This window comes from Protobothrops mucrosquamatus, unplaced genomic scaffold (assembly GCF_001527695.2).
Source record: "Protobothrops mucrosquamatus isolate PMUCROS unplaced genomic scaffold, P.Mucros_1.0 scaffold12, whole genome shotgun sequence".
Lineage (NCBI taxonomy): Eukaryota > Metazoa > Chordata > Lepidosauria > Squamata > Viperidae > Protobothrops > Protobothrops mucrosquamatus.
Genome location: NW_015386399.1, coordinates 2,459,963 through 2,476,608, shown reverse-complemented (window position 1 = coordinate 2,476,608; position 16,646 = coordinate 2,459,963). Strand labels below are relative to the sequence as shown.

The window sequence follows — 16,646 nt, the reverse complement described above, 5'->3', positions numbered from 1 at the left end:
CACATGATCACAATTTGCAATCTTCCCTCCTGGATTCCCTCAAGCAAAGTCAATGGGGAAGCCAGCAAGAAATTAAAAGTTGCAATCATCTGAGATTCTCACTTAATAACCAGTGGTGATTTGCTTAATGATGGTAATCAGAAATGACCATAACTGCTGTTGCTGAGCAGCACAGTCACAAATGTCATACTTTATAACCACATCATTTAGTAACAGAAATTCTGGTCCCAATTACTGTTATTAAGCAAGAACTTTATACAATACAATAAATACACAAGAATAAAAGTGAAATCATCATCAACCCCCAGTGAGGCACTACCTGGACGTGATTGTGGGGCTTGTGTGCTCTATGGAAGATGAGAGGTATGCTAGAGGTTCAATCATACTGGACAGTCTCATCAGAGGAGTCACAAAGAGTATCTCTCCCCCCAAAATATGGTGAGACATAAATTTCAGAAAATTGTACCACCTAAGATGTCGCCCAGGTTAACAAGGTCCGTGCTACATGTTGCAGTTCCTGGATATGTGGTGGAAAATGGGCTACAGGACTCAGGACTGAGCAACCAGGCCAGCAACCAGGGCCAGCAGCTGAGAACTATTGGAAGAAAAGGTGGTTTACCCATCGCAAATACACAGTGTTTGAAAACAAAGAAATAATGATCTGTTATTACAGATCAAGTCCAACAAAAAGAGGTTATCTGAAATGAATGCACCAGTTCTGGAAAGAACAACATCTAGAATCAGAAATAACAGAACAGAGGCTAGCAGATCAATATCGATTTATAATACGAAATAAAGTATTCATAGAAACAGAATTGGATGAACTGAAAAGGTTTACCCAGGGCAAAGAAATCAAAACCTTACTAGAAGTAACTCAGAATGTAGAGGCAAACCAGGGGGAGTTAGCAATAGAAGAATCCAGCAGAGATATAGAACTGTTTTCATTTGGAATCCAAGCATCTCATCCTCAGAAAAAACAAAGCCCTCTAACTAAAAAAATAAAAGAATTGAAACAAAGAATAACTGAGCATCTAGAACAGCATATCCAGCAAAAGGGGCAGCACCAGGCAACTACAGGCCAATTACTGCTTACCAGCAACTTTCAAATTGCTAACTGGTGTACAAGATCATCTAGTTGAAAACAATCTCTTTCCACCTGAGCAGAAATGAAACTGCCCCAATAGTAGAGGAATAAAAGATCAACTCATAATTGACAAAATGATTTTGAAAAACTGCAAGAGAAGAAAAATTAACCTGAATTAGCATGGATTGACTACAAAAAGGCATTCGACTCTCTGCCACATGACTTGATAATCAAGTGCCTAGAAATAATAGGAGTCAGTAGAAATATCAGAAGCTTTGCGCAAAGATCGATGGCACAATGGAAGATGCAGTTGTATATCAATGGTGAGAGACTGGGAGAAGTTATATCAAGAGAGGAATATTTCAAGGAAATTGATTACCACTACTATTTGTCATTGTACTCTGTCAACAATAACTCAGGCCATTGCTATCAAACATTAAAATATCTGTCAGACTATCCCACCTCCTTTACATGGATGATCTGAAGCTGTATGGCAGTGGTGGCGAACCTATGGCACGGGTGCCAGAGGCAGCACTCGGAGTCCTCTCTGTGGGCACACGTGCCATTGCCCCAGCCTTGCACCCCCTGCGACCCCCTCCTCTCCAACAGCTCCCCCGAAGGAGACTCGCCCTCGAGCGTGGCCCACACAGAGCAGTGCAGCCAAGGACATGGCAGCCAGACAGCATAGACAACACTCTGTCCTCACACTCCATCGTGCACAGTTAATGCTGCAGGGCGCAGGCAGAGGGTGTGGCCGCCATAGCACTGCTGGGCTGCCTGGGTGATCTGCGGTGGGCCTTGGAGGTGGTGAGTGGTCCTGTGGGCAGGCGGGGTGGGGGATGGGGGGTGGAGTGGGGTGGGCAGGGGGGTGGAGTGGGGGCAGGGCCAGTTTTTGGGCACTCGGTCTCTAAAAGATTCACCATCACTGCTGTATGGAAATAGAATCTGAAATAGAATCACTGCTCAACATGTCCGTATATAAAGCCAAGATATTGCAATGGAGTTTGGATTGGACAAATGTGCCACTATCACTGCCACTATAAAGAAGAAAAAATAGTGAAAACTGAAGGAATCAAGATACCCCACAAAAATAACATTAAGAACCTGAATGAAGATGATTACTACAAATACCTGGGGGTCCTTAAGCTGACAACATCAAATACACTGAAGTCGAGAAAAAGATTAGAGGTGAAAACATCAAGAAAGTGAAGAAGATCCTAAAGTCCAAACTCAGTGGAGGAAATACCATCAAGGCAATCAATACCTGGGTAATTCTAGTCATTAGATACATGGCTGAAATAGTGAACTGGACTCAAGCAGAACTAAAAGAAATGGATAAGAAGACCAGAAAAATAATGACAATGAATCATGCCCTTCATCTTGCGGTAACATTGACAGGCTCTACCTACTAAGGTGGGCATGGAATGTTGCAAGTACATCAGATGGTTGAAGAAGAAAAAAATTCCTTGGAAGTCTATCTGAAGGACAATGAAGAATATGCACTGAAGTTAGTGTATCAGGAAGGTTTACTGACTACTGGAGAGACCAAACTGGCCTATAAGAAAAACCAAATGAAGAACAGAATGGAGGAATGGGAAGATAAAGCACTACATAAAATAGCAGGGAAAGCAGATAATAATAAGACCTGGCAATGGATAAAGCAGAAAAGTTGAAGAAAGAAAGATTAATTCTGGCTGCAACAAGCCTTAAGGACAAATGCATACAAAGCCAGAATTGAGAAGACAGCAACAGGCAGTAAGTGCTCCCTATGCAAAGAAGCTGAAGAAATAGTGGACCACTTGATAAGCTGCTGAAAGAAGATCTCCCAGATTGACTACAATCTGGATTGACTATAATCTAGTGGCATGATCATGTAGCAACAATTGTGCATTGGAAGATCTGCAAGAAATATCATTTGCCTGCAAGCAAGAACTGGTGGGACCATAAAATGAGAAAGTCATAGAAAATGAAGAAGTTAAATTGCTTTAGGACTTTAGAATTCAAATAGACAGGCACCTGCCACATAACAACCTGGATTTAACAATTGTTGATAAGAAAGATAAAAAAAAAGTCTGGATAGTGGATGTGGCAGTGCCTGGAGACAGCAAAAGAGAAGAGAAAGAAACGGAGAAGATAACAAAATACAAAAACCTACAAATAGAAACAGAATGACTGTGGCAAGGTCAAGCAAGGGTAGTACCAATCATAATAGGCACCTTGGATGTGACCCCAAAACAACTGGAACACCACTTGAACATGATTGGCATTAACAAATTTTCCATCAGTCAATTGCAAAAGATGACTTTACTGAGGACAGCTTCGATCCTGCAGCAATATTTGTAACACCTCAAATCCAGATCTGTCTGTCCCAGTCCTTGGTAAGGATGATGCTCAGCTGGAATAATTGATTGTACTCAGCAAGAACTTGATAACTGGGTTGAAAGACACAAAAACTAATGACAATGCACCATGCTTTGCACCCAAAAAGTGATATTGATCAATTGTATTCACTAAGATCTCAGGTGAAACAAACTGTGGAAGAGAAAAAAACGCCTTAAATGACTACACAAAAAAAGGAAAGGAGCCTCTGCTGAAGGAGGTGAACAAGGGAAACCTCTTGAAAACAACAAGATTGAAAGCAGAATATCAAAAGGAAACAATTGAGCATTGAGTTTCTAACTGAAAAAAAAAGCCGATACGTAAGTCAAACCTGAAGGACATTGAAGGAAACATAATATAAATCTAACATGGAGCTGGTTGAGATCAGGAAAGAAGAAAGAAACTGAAGGCTTCATTTTGGCTGCCTAAGAACAAGCCTTTTAGACCAATTCCATGAAAGCAAAAATTCTACATGTCAATAACAGCAAATGTCACTCATGCAACAAGAAAGATGAAACAGTGAATCACCTTATCAGTGGCTGCAGCAAAATCTCATAGACTGATTATCTACAATGTCATGATTGAGTTACCAAAATCATACACTGGAAGCTTTGCCAGAAGTTTGGGTTCAAATACAGCAAAAATTACTGGGAACACTAAATTGACAAAATTCTTGAAAAAGAGCAAGTAAGAACCTGTGGAACGTTTGGATCCAAACAGGCAGACAACTGGCCCACAAAATGCCTGACATCACTATTGTGGAAAAGAAAAAAGTCTGGTTCATTGATATTGCAATACAGCTGATGCATGAATTTTAAGAAAAAAACAGCTAGAAAAAAATAACAAAATATTGTGATTTAGAAATTGAAGTTGAACAATTATGGAGGAAGAAATCAATGATTGTACTAATAGTAATAGTAGTTCTTGGAGCTGTCTAGATACATGGAATTTTGAACATGAACCTAAATGGAAATTATTAGACTTGAATCTCCTGACTTTGCAAAAACCACTCTATTCGGGACTGCCTTTGAACTTAGACTCTACCTTAACAGCTCTTACAGTAGATCAGTGGTGGTGAACCTATGGCACGCGTGCCAGAGGCGGCACTCAGAGCCCTCTCTGTGGGCACGCGCGCCATGCCCCGGAGATGGCAACCATCCCTCTTCAACCAGCCGCCCACTAACTTGCCAAGGTCCCACGTGGCCGAATGCATCCCAGCACAGCTGTTTTCCCTCCCCCCGTCTCATCCCTCCTGGCCTCACATGCTCTCCTTTTCCCAGGCACGGCCCACTGCATCGCCTCCTCAGCTGTCAGCAGTCAGTCTAGCTCAGAGGCAGCTTCTCTGAACTGCTGGCGGCAGGCTGCAGAGCCCCAGAGTGCGCTGGTAGAGGGGCCGGCAGGCTGTGGCTGCTGATGGACACTGTCGGCCCCCATGCGCTCACTGGCCTCTGTGTGCAGGGGCCGATGGGGTCAGGCAGCAGCTACCCCAGCCCCTGCCTTCCCTTGCCCTGTGACAATGGCACCCCTGCCCTGCCTCGCCTTGCCTCGCCCTGCAGGACGAGCCTCCTGCCCACTGCCCCACCTGCCAGAGACCCCCTGGATCTCCCCCAACCCTGCCCGACCCCCACAGGTGTCCCTCCCCACAAGCAACATCGAGGTGACCGCGCCCACCTTGGCCACACCCACCCAGTCTGCCATGACCACAACCATGCCCATCCAGTGGGCCACGCCCACCTGGCACCCGGCGATAAATAAGTGGGTTTTGGGTTGCAGTTTGGGCACTCGGTCTCTAAAAGGTCCGCCACCACTGCAGTAGATCCTTGGTTAGGACTTAAACTGTTAAGTTTTACCAGTCCCAGACTGTGAATCGAATTGAAGATTAAATCATCATCATAATAATAATAACAATAACAACAACATTAAAAATAAAACACCGTTATTGAGTATCGCCCAGATCAACAAGACCCACATTGAATACTATTGCTCCTGAGCATTCAGTGAAAAATATGCTACAGGGCTCAGCTCTCTCTCCTAAGCAACTAAGACATGAATGAAAAAAGCAAAAAAATCTAGAAAAGGAAGCTTTGTCATGCTCAGTTATGGAAGCTTATTGTCGACCTGAGCCAATAAAATGTGGATTTCAAAAACATGTGTTCAAGATTTGGAAGAAAAATCACCTGGATATGGAAATCATACCAGAGGCGTATTATTTTGAAATACAAACGCTTCACTAATGCAAAATTGCAAGAGATTGCAAGCAGAGCAGGGCAAGATCAAGGGCCATGTGTAGCTGATAATAGAGATAATTTAAAAGTGGAGCAACAAGTAGTGGAGAAAAGGAAGGAAATCAGAGAAGCAAGAGCTGGATTAGACCTTGAAGAACCAACAGCCAGAGCCGAATTAGTTAAAAAGATTAAGATGAAAAACATGGAAAGAATTCAATTGCCAAAACTGAATCAAGTTAGTAAGAGAAGTTTGGCTAAATTATTGAAGAACGTGAATTTATCTGTCCAGATTATTTCAACAGAAACATTATTTCAAACAAACCAGCTAATATATGCAGCACTTTATATTACTACAGAGGAATTGGGCTTGAAAATTGGAAAGAATAAAGCAATTAAAAAGGGAAAACCAAAATAGAAAATCCACCTAGATTTAAAAATAAAGAAAATTCAATTGGATTTAAGTAATTTGAAGAATTTGAGGCAAGGAAACCTGGAGAATAAAAAAAAACAGCATTAGTCTGACAGCAAGATATAACCTGGAAAACACAGAAATTGCAGTTGTGGTGGAAGAGCTATTGCAGAGAAAATAAAGCGATATGATAACCAAATAATGCAATTTCAACAAAATTCACAATTTCAAAGGACTCAGCATAATTTCTATAAGGTCTTTGAAAGTGGACATGGTACACCACAAGTGAAAAACCTAATAAAAAAAATATCTTGAAATTTTGGAAGAACTTGGAGAAAACAACAAGAAGCTTAGTAGGAATACAAAATGAATCAAGCAGGTTGAAAACACTGTAAACGTTACTAGAATGGAAGATGTTCACATAACAACAGAAATGGTGCAAAAACAAGCAAAGAAAGTCAAGAACTGGAATACCCCAGTTTAGATGAGCTGCATGGATTCTGGTTGAAATCACTAACAGGTTTGCATGCAAGATTGGGAAATCAGATGAAACAAGTCCTGGAAACACCAGAAAGCAAAAAATGGCTAACAGCTGAAGAAAAGGGAAATGAATCTGAAAATTACAGGCCAATAACTTGCCTGCTGACAACATACAAATCACTTACAGGTATTATTGCAAACGAAATGTATGTATATCTGAAAAACAAGGATTTGCCGCCAGTAGAACAGAAAGGGTGCTGAAAAAAATTCAAGAGGAAGCAAAGACCAATTGATGATTGACAAACTGATTTTGAAGAATTCAAAAAAAAAAAGACAAACAAATTTCACGGCCTGGATTGATTATAAGAAAGCATTTGATTCTGTTCCACCCAGCTGGATTGAGAAATGCTTAGACATTTTTGGAATTAGCAGCAATGATAATTGATAATGAAGAGTTAATAAAAAATAATCAGTTTCATATGATTTTTATGCAATGAAATTCCTTTAAAACGTAATTAGTTGTGGTCCAGTATTTTTGAAAAAATGATTGCGATTACTAACAATACAAAGTAAAGCCCTGCTTGGAAGTCTATAGAGAACGCACATTGTAAGACTGGGAGCAGTTTGTTTTTATTAAACCATATAAAATATCAATCACATTGGTTGGTATTTTAGAGAATGTTGAGTCTGACTTGATAGTTTGGTGTTAATTTTGTTCCTTATATTCTCTTCAATTATTGTAAAGAAAGCAAAGCAAAACAAAAAAAAGCAAAGGCCAAACATGTATATCTTGGCAAAAACATTCTCTTTTGGCATATCACAAACATGCACTTTTTCTTCAGCAAGTAAAATTAACCAGCTGATTTCAACATGCCTAACAACAATAACCTATTGCCTGCCATTGCTGAAAATATCTGCAATGTATTTAATAAAAATATTCAATTAAAACACTTCACCAAAGAAAGAAAGAAAAAAGAGCCCAACAAAAGCTTTATGCAACCTGGAAATCTGTCAATGGACCTCAGCCACAGAGCAGATGAATATGTAACTCAGCTTTCCCCAACTTTGTTTTCCAGCCCTTTAGATGTTGGGGCTACAAGAATTCCTGCTCAAGTCTGGAAGGCTGTTTTGGTAAACATAGTTTTCTTGACTTTTGTAAACATTAAGCTTGAGTTGGAGAAGCTTGTAACTTTAGTTATCCCACTTTACTCCTATTCAGCTGGGATGTTTATGCTGGTCTATAACAAATAAAGATTTGATAAAGATCAGGTGGTTATGTAAAAAAAAAAAAGCCATTGCTTAAATGAAAGGATATTGTGAATAATGATATATGGCTAACAAAGCTCAACTTCCCATGCTTGTGTAAACAGGAAGAAAACTATTAATTCCTTGGATGCCTTTATGTACACAAATCCTAAAGAGATAAGATTAATTTAACAGCTTAATCCTTTCAAATATTAATAGCTGTGAATATTGTTAAAGCTTAATGAATGTCTTAGAACAGGGCTTTTCAACCTTTTAACCCATTATACCACTGTTAGGATATGGCAACATCCGAGTACCACCAGTCGCCTAGCAAGGTGTCAAAAACTTGATGACCAAAAAAAAAAAAAAAAAAAAAAAAAAAAAAAAAAAAAAAAAAAAAAAAAAAAAAAAAAAAAAAAAAAAGGAAAAAAGTGATAAAGTACAGGTAGTTCTCAACTTACAACAGTTCGCTTAGTGACTGTTCAAAGTTACAATGGCACTGAAAAAAGTGCCCCCCAAGCCACAGCCGAGCAAGACACCTGCCTGCCCGCCCGGCGGTACTCTTCCTCCTGTTCAAGGTTTTCATTGTTGTGAGCATTTCTGTTGAGGATTGGCAGTGGGGGTGGGGTGGGGGGGTGTTTGGTTTTTACTTCCCCTGTCTGCTGGGTGTTTGCAGCAGGTTTTGGTCACTTCACATGACCCTGGGACCGTCATAAATATGAATCAGTTGCCCAGCATCTGAATGTAAATCACAAGACCCTGGAGATGCTGCAACATTCCAGCTGATCGGCGCTTCTGGGCTCAGCAGAAGCGCCAGGATCAGTGCCGAGCTCCAGCTGGAGCCTGGCACTGATCCTGGTGCTTCCACTGAGCCCTGACAGCCCCGAAGAAGCGCCGATCAGCTGGAAAGTAGCACTGATCCTGGCGCTTCCGCTGAGCCCTGACAGCCCTGCAGCTCCAGCCATCTCTCGCTCAGGCTTGTGGGGTGCTGCCACCGGTTCAGCCCATTCCCCTCCCCCACTACCACTTTTCTAGGATGGTCGCGTACCACTTGCCAGGTGCCCATGTACTACAGGTGGTACCCGTACCACTGGTTGAAAAGCCCTGTGTTAGAATATACTGTATCTGACAAGATTCTAAGTAATGAGCATTACAAAATATTCCAGACTGAAAGTATCCTGACAAACAGAATTTTGCTAGTGATGCCATGCCTTCCTCTACATTATCTTTTGTAACTTGGTCCTAAATATATTCCTATGATGCATTTCAAAATATGATTTGTTGGCTGATAAAGTCTTCACTGGCAAAAGCATGCACAGAAGACCCGGTATGGACATACTGTACTGATTGGGATTTATAGGCATAAAGTCTAAAACATTTTAAAGGAACCAATTTGCCTCTTAGTTCATCTGCCTTCAATTGCAAACTGTAGAGTAACGCTGAAGCTATTAGGCTTCACCAGGGAAACCCAAGTTCACATTTCACTTTGGCCAGTCTTCACTTCATACTATTGGATTACAAGGGGTTATATTCTTAGCCAAATCTATTTCACAGGATTGTTTTTAAAAGAGATCTCATTGTAAGTTGTTGAAATCCAAACATGTAACAACTCCATGGTTTGCCAGTGGTAATTATAAATTCAGAATCTGAATTCTTGGTTGGCAGATTTGTCAGCTATAGTTATTATTTAATAACTCATATTTAAGTGATTGTCCACTAGGACTCCGAGATCCCTCTCACAGTTACTACTATTGAGCAAGGTACCCCCTATACTATACCTGTACAATCAATTAAATATGAGCCAGCAGTGTGCTGCAGCTGCCAAAAAGACCAACACAGTGCTGGGCTGCATTAACAGAGGGATAGAATCAAGATCACGTGAAGTATTAATACCACTTTACAATGCCTTGGTAAGGCCACATTTGGAATACTGCATCCAGTTTTGGTCACCGAGATGTAAAAAAGAAGTTGAGACTCTAGAAAGAGTTCAGAGAAGAGCAACAAAGATAATTAGGGGACTGGAGGCTAAAGCATATAAAGAAAGGCTGCTGGAATTGGGTATGTCTGGTTTAATGAAGAGAAGGACGAGGGGGGACATGATAGCAGTGTTCCAATATCTCAGGGGCTGCCACAAAGAACAGGGAGTCAAGCTATTTTCCAAGGCGCCTGAAGGCAGGACAAGAAGCAACAGATGGAAACTAATCAAGGAGAGAAGCAACCTAGAACTAAGGAGAAACTTCCTGACAGTTAGAACAATTAACCAGTGGAACAACCTGCCTCCAGAAGCGGTGAATGCTCCAACACTGGAAGTTTTTAAGAAGAGACTGAACAGCCATTTGTCTGAAATGGTATAGGGTTTCCTGCCTGAGCAGAGGGTTGGACTAGATGACCTCCAAAATCCCTTGCAAGTTTATTATTATTATTATTATTATTATTATTATTATTATTATTATTATTATTATTATTATTAGATAGATGGTGGAAATAAGCAAGGTTTGCATGTGTGATTAGTTTCTGGAGGTCAAGTGTTAGCTGTCATTAGTTTGGCAACATTTGTTACATACCCAATTTGACTTAGAATAACAGGTGAACCCTGTTAAAAGAAACATACATGAAATAGTACTGTTTTTAGATTGTTAATAATAATATTTGCAAGAAAAGATAGAATCATTTTGCAGAAAGATGGAAGATGGGTCTTTAAGCCGGACATTTAAATTAATGGTTTCACAGAAACATCGTTCTGCTTCCATTTCATTAGTGCTTTTTGTCTGCTTTGTATGTCTATTGAATAAATAGCTTGATGTCAGCATACAGGATAGAACAGAAGAGATCCCAAGTGTGATGATTTGGACCTACTCATTTGTGCCTTGAATAAGAACTTGGGTTGATTTGTTTGATGATCCACTTGAAAATTTCAAAAATGTCAATACTTTTTTTATCCAGCATCTGCAAAGTCCAACTTTTATTTTAAGAGAATGTCATTGCTTGCACTGTTCTGATCTTCATAGATATAGATATATCACTGCATTTGGATACCTTTTCCAAAGCCTGCTGCTCTACCAAAGGCTAGTCTACAATATATTTTTGATTGTTTTGTTTCTTTACTGTTGATAGTTGATCCTAAAAGATAGAAGCCATTTACACTTTAGTATCTTCACTGTCAGTTCTAAGGCTGGTTGTTTTAGTTTGGTTACCTTATTTAATTTTCATTCCATTTTTACTGTTCTTTTTGACATTTATTATTAGAGCTTAGCTTACAGATCCTTTGCCTTTTTAGTTACCAGAGTATGTTTTAGTTTATCTGTATTCTTGCTTTATATCTTCTTAGGTAGTGAATATGATGAAGAAGAAGTAGATTATGAAGATTCAGATAGTGATGAGTCCTGGACCACAGAAAGTGCTATCAGTTCTGAAGCTATCCTAAGTTCTATGTGTATGAATGGAGGAGATGAGAAACCTTTTGCCTGCCCTGTTCCTGGGTGTAAAAAGCGATATAAGGTAAGTGTGTTATTTATGATATGAAAAACTGTTCTTTCCAAAGCAGATGCTGTGCAATTTCATAGATTTTATCATGATCTATATTTATTTAAAATTTGTAAGATTACTCAACTCTAAAATAACTTTGGGGACCATATAGTAAAAAGAGTAAACAAATGTTGAAAAAAACAACAATTAAAGAACAATCATTTACTTAGGACTTGCCTAACCTAATATCTGAGAGCAAAATCAGTTTTGGAGGCCTTTTTAAACATGGCCAAAGTGGAAACAAACATATCTCAGGAAGAATAAGTTCTAGAAGGTAGGCACTATGAGGAAAAAGGCACACTTCATAGGTCCCCTATGAACAAAACCTGAAGTCTTCCCAGTCTGTTTGATTGTGCAGCCTGGACAGAAAATATGGAAGAGCAATGTTCTTATATGTGATCAGGTCCTGTGCTGTGAATATATTCTGTATAAAAGCCCTAAGATCTGTTTTCTACAATCTAACACTTTTCAGATTTGTCAGACATTCCTATTAGAGATAGTGGAAGTATTTTATTGCAAGACAGCTTGCAAATGGCTGGACCACTTGAAAAGTGATTCCAAGTTATACACAAAGTGCTGAAAGGCTGTTAGAATAAGGGAAAGGGTTTTGGATCTTATAAAGATTGGTGCAGTTTCTGCATGATTATATGTGTAAGATATTATATGTTCTGCTATAGGCAGCTGTCACTCTGGTCTTCCCAAGAGATAGGATAAAAAGCTTACAATGGAACTATCAGGATTAGAAGAAAAGTGAACCGTTAAAGTCCTAGCTAAGACATCCTGTTTCAAGCTGTCCTGTGATTAGACTTTTAGCTAAATCCCTGGTAAAATATATTCTTTAAATGGCTTCTTAAGATACACTTTGCTTTGAAAATTAAACAGCCTGACAATATTTCTAGCATCACTACAAAAGCCTTTGTTTTCAATCCCGTCATAGAATGTGAATGGTATAAAGTATCATGCCAAGAATGGCCACAGGACACAGATCCGTGTGCGGAAACCCTTCAAATGCCGCTGTGGAAAGAGTTACAAGACAGCTCAGGGTCTGCGGCACCACACAATCAACTTCCACCCACCAGTGTCTGCTGAGATTATCAGGAAGATGCAGCAATAAGATGCTGGTCAAAAATGTGCCAAGGAATCCTCACCAGCAGTTGCTGATTTTGAAGACAGCCACCTTCTCTTGGGAAGCATTGAGCAACCCTTTAAAGAAATTAAAATGCATGCTTTACATTTTTTCCCCCCTGTAATTTTGGAATGACGTATCTTTGTAGAGTTAATGATTTTGTACATTTGCACATGTAATCATCATGCCCATATACATTACTTTAATATAAAGGTGCTAAAAGCTACAGATTTTTTAAAAGTATTTTTCCGTCCCCACCCCCACCCCCAAAGGTGAATTAGGGAACGTTGTATATTTAGCTGTTCCACAGTATTAAATAAGGACGGGGGAGGAAAATGTGACACTAGGATAACTTCCAAGATTGTAATGTGTTTGAAGAAATTCAACACATCAGTTCCTATGTGCTTGCAAAAACCAAAAGAATTATTCCCTATTATCCACCTGGTTAATATGCCTTATGTAACAGAGATATCTGTAGGATAGCAAGGTTATAGGTATTGGAATTATAAATAAGAGAATGTTTAACATATTCGAAGAATATTTTCATACTCAAATAACATACATAAAAGGTGTGCTTGCTGTATTTTATATTATCTTGCAAATCCTTTTAGTCTTCTGAAATGCTGAAATTTTTGCAGTGAATTAGTAGATCACTCTATCATTAAAATTCCTACTTCTATCTGTACAAAACGTATGCTATTTAATGTTAACAATCCACTCAAGTTTCTGAGGACTATCTTTTCCTGGTCCTGCTATTGGCCTCTGCTATCTATTACTAGCAGATACTTGGAAATGAAGTGCAAATTTTCTGAGAGAAATTAATCTTCATCTTAGATGGAGTCCTTAAAGCACTTTGTAGTTCTTCGTTGCCAACAAATTTAAATGTTTTATGTTGCCAATTTTTGCAACTATCAGTGTTGCAAATAAAAAAGAGGCATATTGTTAAGAGGTACAGTATTTATGTTAAGGGAGTTTTTCATTGTACCTTTGGATTTTGCATGTGTGTGTACAGGTAAGACTTCAAGTTACAACCACAACTGAGCCCAAACTTTTTGTTGCAAAGCAAGAGAACTGAAGTGAGTTTTGCCCCATTTTACAATCTGGCTTGCTACAGTTAAGTCAGTCACTGCAGTTATTAAATTAGTAACATGATTGTTAAATGAACCTGACTTCCCCATTGACTTTGCTTGCCAGGTCACCAAAGGTGATCACATGACCCCAGGACACTGCAACCATCACAAATGCATACCAGTTGCCAAGTATCCAACTTTTGATTATGTGGCTGTGGGGATGTTGAAATGGTCGTGTGAAAACCAGTCATAAGTCACTTTTTTCAGTGCCATTATAACTTTGAATGATCACTGGATGGTTATAAGTCAAGGACTACATGTAATATGTATGTAATATGTTATATATGTGTATATGTAAATGTGTGTTTATATATAAAAACATACATACATATACACATATATACATATATAATGTATGTGCGTGTATACACAAAAAAAACAAAATTGTTTGTGTGGATTCTACAGGTTAGCATTACATTTATGAACTGTGAGACATCATGAGCCTTACTGAAATGAAGCACTTTTTGATGCAGGTAATTCCAAGGTAAGACTTCTAACACGGAGTTCCATAGGTCTAAACCATACCTGAATGCTTCATTTATTTGATGCTCTCCTGCCTTCGGCATTCTCTTGTTTAAAGAACTAGTTAAGATTAACAGTTTTAGTATGCAAAAGCTAAGTTAATACTAACTTGGGAGTTTGTCTCCCACATGAGACTATGTTAAGTTTTTCAGATAATCCTTTTCTGTGTATTTTGTATTTATATATAAATGACATGGGAAATACAAGTCTCTTTTCTTTTAGATTAGAATACTGATAAACACTGAGTGGACAAAGATTCTTCACTAAAAGATTTTTTCCAACTAAGATCTCTCATAATGAGGGTTTAAGAAGATAAGCTTCTTTTAGACAAGTTACCCTACATCCACCTTCAGAAAAGTCAATGTACTAGCATCACTAATAGTTTGATGTTAACAGATATCCTAATATAACAATCTATTGCTATACTTAAAGCTTTATATCGATCTAATATTTTGACTTCATTTAATTGTGCTCTCAGTGAAAAATACTGAGTAACTTAACCATTAAATAATGTTGCATGTCAATTCTTTCCACTATTACAATCCATTACTATCTACATAGTCATTGTGGCAGTATTAAACAGACGGAAATGGAACTATTTTGTTATACTGTGTATAGTGAATGTATTGTACTGTGTCTGTGAAAATGTGCTTTAAATTATATTTTCTTATATTTTGCTGGGGATAAGGGTCATTAAGTTTGGAAGTCACACAAAGTTTGTTTTAGAACTGAGCACCATAAAATGTATTGAAATTTCTTTCCATAAAAGCTGCTTACAAATGTTAATCAAATCATTTAATAAATTGCCTCTGACCCAAAAGAAAATTGAATATTGTTTCATTATCTTTGATTGCTTTGCACTGTAAAGATGCTATACATTACCAAGTCACACAATAAAGTGTTCTCAATTTACTTAAAAAATACTCAGAAAATGGTGAGTAGGAAATAAATAGAATATAACACATGTGAATTTTTACTATAATAAATATTCTATGCAAATAGAGAGTTTATAATTTATAAATATAACAAGATTCTATTGGATTGAGATCCAATACAGCTCTCATCAATAGAAGAGTTCATTCTCAATTGAAGACAATTTTTTTTGGAAAACTTGGAAAAACAGTTTCAAGGGAATATTTTAAGAGATTATATATTCACCGTCTGTTCACAATTACTATATAGTAAAGTGTATTTTAAAACCTTTCAAAGGCAATAGATTTCCTTGCCATTAAAATCAGAGTGATCTATGTTTTTTTCTTTTCTTTCTTTCCCTTTCTCGTTCTCTGTCGATCTTGCTTCAAAATGACTCTGGGCAGTTTACAGCATTAAAAGCATTAAAACCATAAAAGATAAATATTGCTAACAATAAAAATTACAATTACAATGTAAAATAGAGTTATAGTTACTGTAAATGGATGTGCAGTAGGGGGAGGTGAGTTTACCTCTTAATTCATTAACCACCACCAGTGTAATGCTCCCCTGATGGGGCCCCAAGACATCTGGCAGGTCTTCAGGACCTTAGAGAAAGGAGCCAATCTCACATGAAGGAATAAGATGTTCCAAACAGAAGCCCACAGCAAAGAATGCCCTTCTCCTGAACACCAACAGCCATAATTCCTTGACTGACAGCACCTGCAACATGCTTCCTCTCGGTGCAGGTGGGGAGGGCCAATCCCAGTGGGGTGAGATGGTTCCTCAAATAACATGGACCCATACCATGCAAGGCTTTAAAGGTAATAACCAACACTTTGAATTACACCCAGAAGCAAACTGGCAGCCTGTGCAGCTTATAGAGCAATGGTGTAATATGCCCCAGGGGCCCCAAGAACTGTGCACGTTACCACACTCAGCAACAGTTGAAGCTTCTGAATGCTTTTCAAAAGTAGCTCCATGTAGAATGTGTTGCAGTAGTCCAGACATAAGATGACCTGGGCTTGAATGACTGAGCAGACTACCAATCTAGAAAAGGCAGTGGTGGGATTCAAATATGTGAACAACTGGTTCTCTGTGTGGATGCTGCTTCTGGAAGTCCGTCCTGGGCCACCAGTTCTGCCGAAGTGGTGTAAACCAGCTGAATCCCACCGAGGAAAGGCCACAACTGGGGTATAAATTGAAATTGTGCGAAGGCTTGCCTAGTCATGACTACCAGCTACTCGTTGAGTAGGAGTCATGACTCCAGGAGAACTCCCAAGTTGCAGATTGGTTCTGTCTATGGTAGTGCAGCTCCATTCAGAACTATGTTAAAATCCCGTATCTTGAAACTCCATGCACTCAAAGCCATTTGATCTTGCCAGGGTTCAATGAAAGTCGATTGCTTCCCATCCAGGCCCCCACAGCATTGTAATAGCATCACTTGGATCACCGTGGAAATATAACATACTGATGATCCTAAACCGGCAAATGATCTCATCCAGCAGCTTCAGGTAGATGTTAAAAAGAAATGGGGAGAGTACCGCGCTATGCAGCATGCACAAAGAAGCGGCCATGGGTTGGACTTCTCTAGCAACATTAATTGGGACTG

At 39.0% G+C, this 16,646-nt stretch overlaps 1 protein-coding gene across 1 annotated transcript in view; it reads left to right on the top strand.

Moving 5' to 3' along the window:
- Nucleotides 1–12,461, top strand: part of JAZF1 (JAZF zinc finger 1) — a 118,480-nt gene extending 106,019 nt beyond the window's left edge. Inside the window, exons 4-5 of the mRNA XM_015810597.1 lie at nt 11,151–11,320; nt 12,285–12,461. Coding sequence (XP_015666083.1) covers nt 11,151–11,320; nt 12,285–12,461 — 347 coding nt within the window. The remainder of the gene's footprint in view (nt 1–11,150; nt 11,321–12,284) is intronic.
- Nucleotides 12,462–16,646: the final 4,185 nt, after the last annotated feature.